The 3,007-nt window shown below is 54.7% G+C and overlaps 1 protein-coding gene across 1 annotated transcript in view; it reads right to left on the bottom strand.

The window, feature by feature from the left end:
• Positions 1 to 242: 242 nt before the first annotated feature.
• LOC311372591 (uncharacterized protein) overlaps positions 243 to 3,007 on the bottom strand; it is an 11,909-nt gene continuing 9,144 nt past the window's right edge. Inside the window, exon 3 of the mRNA XM_084489572.1 lies at positions 243 to 840. Within this exon, the coding sequence (XP_084345698.1) occupies positions 758 to 840 (83 nt within the window). The 3' untranslated portion in view covers positions 243 to 757. The remainder of the gene's footprint in view (positions 841 to 3,007) is intronic.

The following is a 3,007-nucleotide window of genomic DNA, read 5'->3' as shown; positions in this document are numbered from 1 at the left end:
CACACAAACACACACACACACACACACACACACACACACACACACACACTACACACACACATACACGCACACAAACACAAACCACAATGTACCACACCTTCACAGTGTGCTTGTACACACCACTACACACTTACACACAAAACTTACACACAAACACCACCCACACACTCCCACACACACAGACACCAACGGTGTCAGCAATGTAGCATATGTCTAGACTAGGAATGCTTAAAGGTAGAATGGCACGGCTTCCAGAGTCGGGGGGGGGGAAAGACAGCCGTGTCTTTAGAGCAGATGAAGCAGTTCTCTTGTGTAACCAGGTTTCTGTGCTGCATTACAGCGACATTGTACACAAACCCCGCGTTCTGTAAGCTCAGTGTTTTGTTGTGAGTCATTTTTTTTGTTGTGAGTCTGTTTTGTTGTTTGCCGGCAAGTTCATGCCGCCCGATGTTTTCACACACCGGCGAGAAATGCGTCGCAAAAACAGAACATATAAATAGACGCGGGTTGTTGTTGTTGTTGTTGTTGTTGTTGTTGTCGTTTCCCCCGCCGGGGCAATTATCGAGCTCGCTCTTGCAGAGAGCACATCGCCACAGCTATGTTGTTGTTCGGGGGTTTCGGCTTCCCGGTCTCAGCCTCGCGCCCGGAGCATTGGAGTGTGAGGTGAGGTGTGTGGGGCTACGAGGCTGGAGGCGTGAGGCGTGAGGCGTGGAGTGGAGCGTGTGTCGGTGATCTCGGACGCGTTCCCCCCCCGCCCCTACTCACTGATCTGCTCTCCGTCCACCCCGCCGTCCTCCGAGCGCTCCGTGTCGTCTTCGTCGTCGCAGGAGGAGATGGCATCTGCACACACAGTGACCACAGTTACGGCCGGCGCCATGCACGTACCACACACACGTACACACACGTACACGCATCCACACCCACGCGCCCGTGCCACAGTCTGACTCTGACCACTGCCGTTCTGCGATTCGTTCGGTTAATGACGCCGTATTATCGTGTGCTGCTGGCTGCTTATCGTTTGGCTGCTGTGGCTAACAGCCTAACACACACAACACACACACACACACAGACGCACACCACAAAATGTAGCATTCCTTTAACGGCACCACCGGCGCCCTGTCCAGATTCTACTCCATGGCCACTTCGTCAGACTCCTGATTCTACTCTACAACGGTTCTACACCTGCAGCCACAGGGCAAAGCAGCGCGAGGGACTCTCTTTTGAGTCTTCTGGTCCGAGACCCTCCGCAGAGCCCTCTCCCGCTCTGCTCCTCCTCCTCCTCCTCCGCCCTGACTCACCTGTGACGTTCACTATGAAGCAGACCGTGTCGCGGCCGCGCTGGTGCAGGCGTACAGGCCCGAGTCCTTGGCCGTGGCGTCGCGGACCTGCAGCACCTCCTGCTCTATCAGCGTGCGGTTGTTGGCGGCCAGCGGGCTGCGTCTTTGGTCAGGTGACGGGCCCCGCCTCGGGCAGCGGGCAGCTCAGACGCAGCACCTCGCCCCGGGTGCAGCGAGCACAGCGTGGGCTTAGAGATTTGGTATTTGGTCGCCGCCTCTGCAGAGCACCCACGGAAGGGGTGGAGGTGGAGGTGAGGGGGTGGAGGGGGAGGTGTGGTGAGGGGGTGGAGAGTGAGGGGTGGAGGTGGAAGAGATGAGGGGTGAGGGTGAGGAGGTGGGAGGGTGGTGGTGATGATGGGTGGGGTTCGGAATGGGAGGATTGGAAAGGACAGAGGAGGGTGCACAGGAAGGAGGGAGAGAAAGGGGGAAACAAAGGAGGAGGGAGAGGAGACAAAGCCAAAGTGTAAGAATTTCAAACAAATCAAAGGAAAGCAGCCACCAAAACACCACATAACACCGTAGCATATGCACTTGATCAAACTTTGCAGCAGAAGGATTTACAGCAGGTAGAGGTTGTTTACTGAACAGCATGTTTTTAAACCAGAGCACCAAAAGCTTATCACCCATCCCAGACGTGTGATTGGGCCGGTTTACCGGCGCATGCAGTGGCTGACAGAGAATGAAACTCATCCTGACCATTTTTTAAGTAAGGGTGAGTAAGTGTGTGTTGCTGTGCAGATTCCCAGTGAGCATCCCATACACCACACACATTCTGATCATAGCAGCGACACCCAGAAGCGTGTGTGTGTGCGTGCGTGAGTGATGCAGTGGTGCGGCGAATGTGTGTGCCTGCGTGTGTGAGAGAGATGGCAAACAGGCAGCTCCCCGGAAAGTGAATGAATAAAGAATATCATCAAATGGCAGCGCAGTGGTCGACACAAAGCGAAGCAGCCGGAACGTTCTAGAGCGGAAGTGTTCTCTTTTATAGAAGAAGGGGGGTCGGGAGGTCAGGTAGGGGGTAGGGGGTAGGGGAAGGGAGTAGGGAGTAGGGGTTAGGGGGTATGGGGGTAGGGGTTATTGGGGAACACTCTTCTTCTTCAAGTCTCTGGCACAGACGTTGCATCTTCGTTCCAAAGACCTCGGAGGGACTTGATTCTGACATCTCTGCATGCTCATATATTCTGTCTTTCTTGCTGTCCTTCAGTTCTCTCCTTCTTCCGATCTTCTTCCTTCAAACGTTTCAAACGTGGTTTCAAACGTGGCCATGGAGAATCTGTCTGAGCCTCGGCGCAAAATCTACCGGCCGAGAATGCGAAAGAACGCAAGAAGAAAATAGCCCAGAACGATAATTCTAAAAGGAAACTCCTCCTCTGGGGTGGGTTCCAATACCTCTCGGCCGTTCCTCCTCTCCTCCCCTAACCGCCCCCACAGACACATGCGCACGAGCCCCTCCGACTCAAGGCAAAGGAGAGGGCCGTTTACTAGGCCGTACGTCCTTCTGAGCTGCAACTGACGCTGAGGAACTTTATGAAAAGTCTGCACGCAGGAGTCCCTGTGTCTCAGACGGAGTCCGGCCAACCGCGGTTGCCAGATTTCTCAGTCGACATGTTGGCCTTTGCAGAAAACACTGGAGCCAATTCCGGTCTGCTTGAGGCCTTCTGGAAAGCCTA

This window comes from Micromesistius poutassou (genome assembly GCF_964030765.1).
Source record: "Micromesistius poutassou genome assembly, contig: SCAFFOLD_1047, whole genome shotgun sequence".
NCBI classification, from domain to species: Eukaryota; Metazoa; Chordata; class Actinopteri; order Gadiformes; family Gadidae; genus Micromesistius; species Micromesistius poutassou.
The sequence above is the reverse complement of the archived record's forward strand: the minus strand, read 5'-3'. Positions and strand labels throughout refer to the sequence as shown.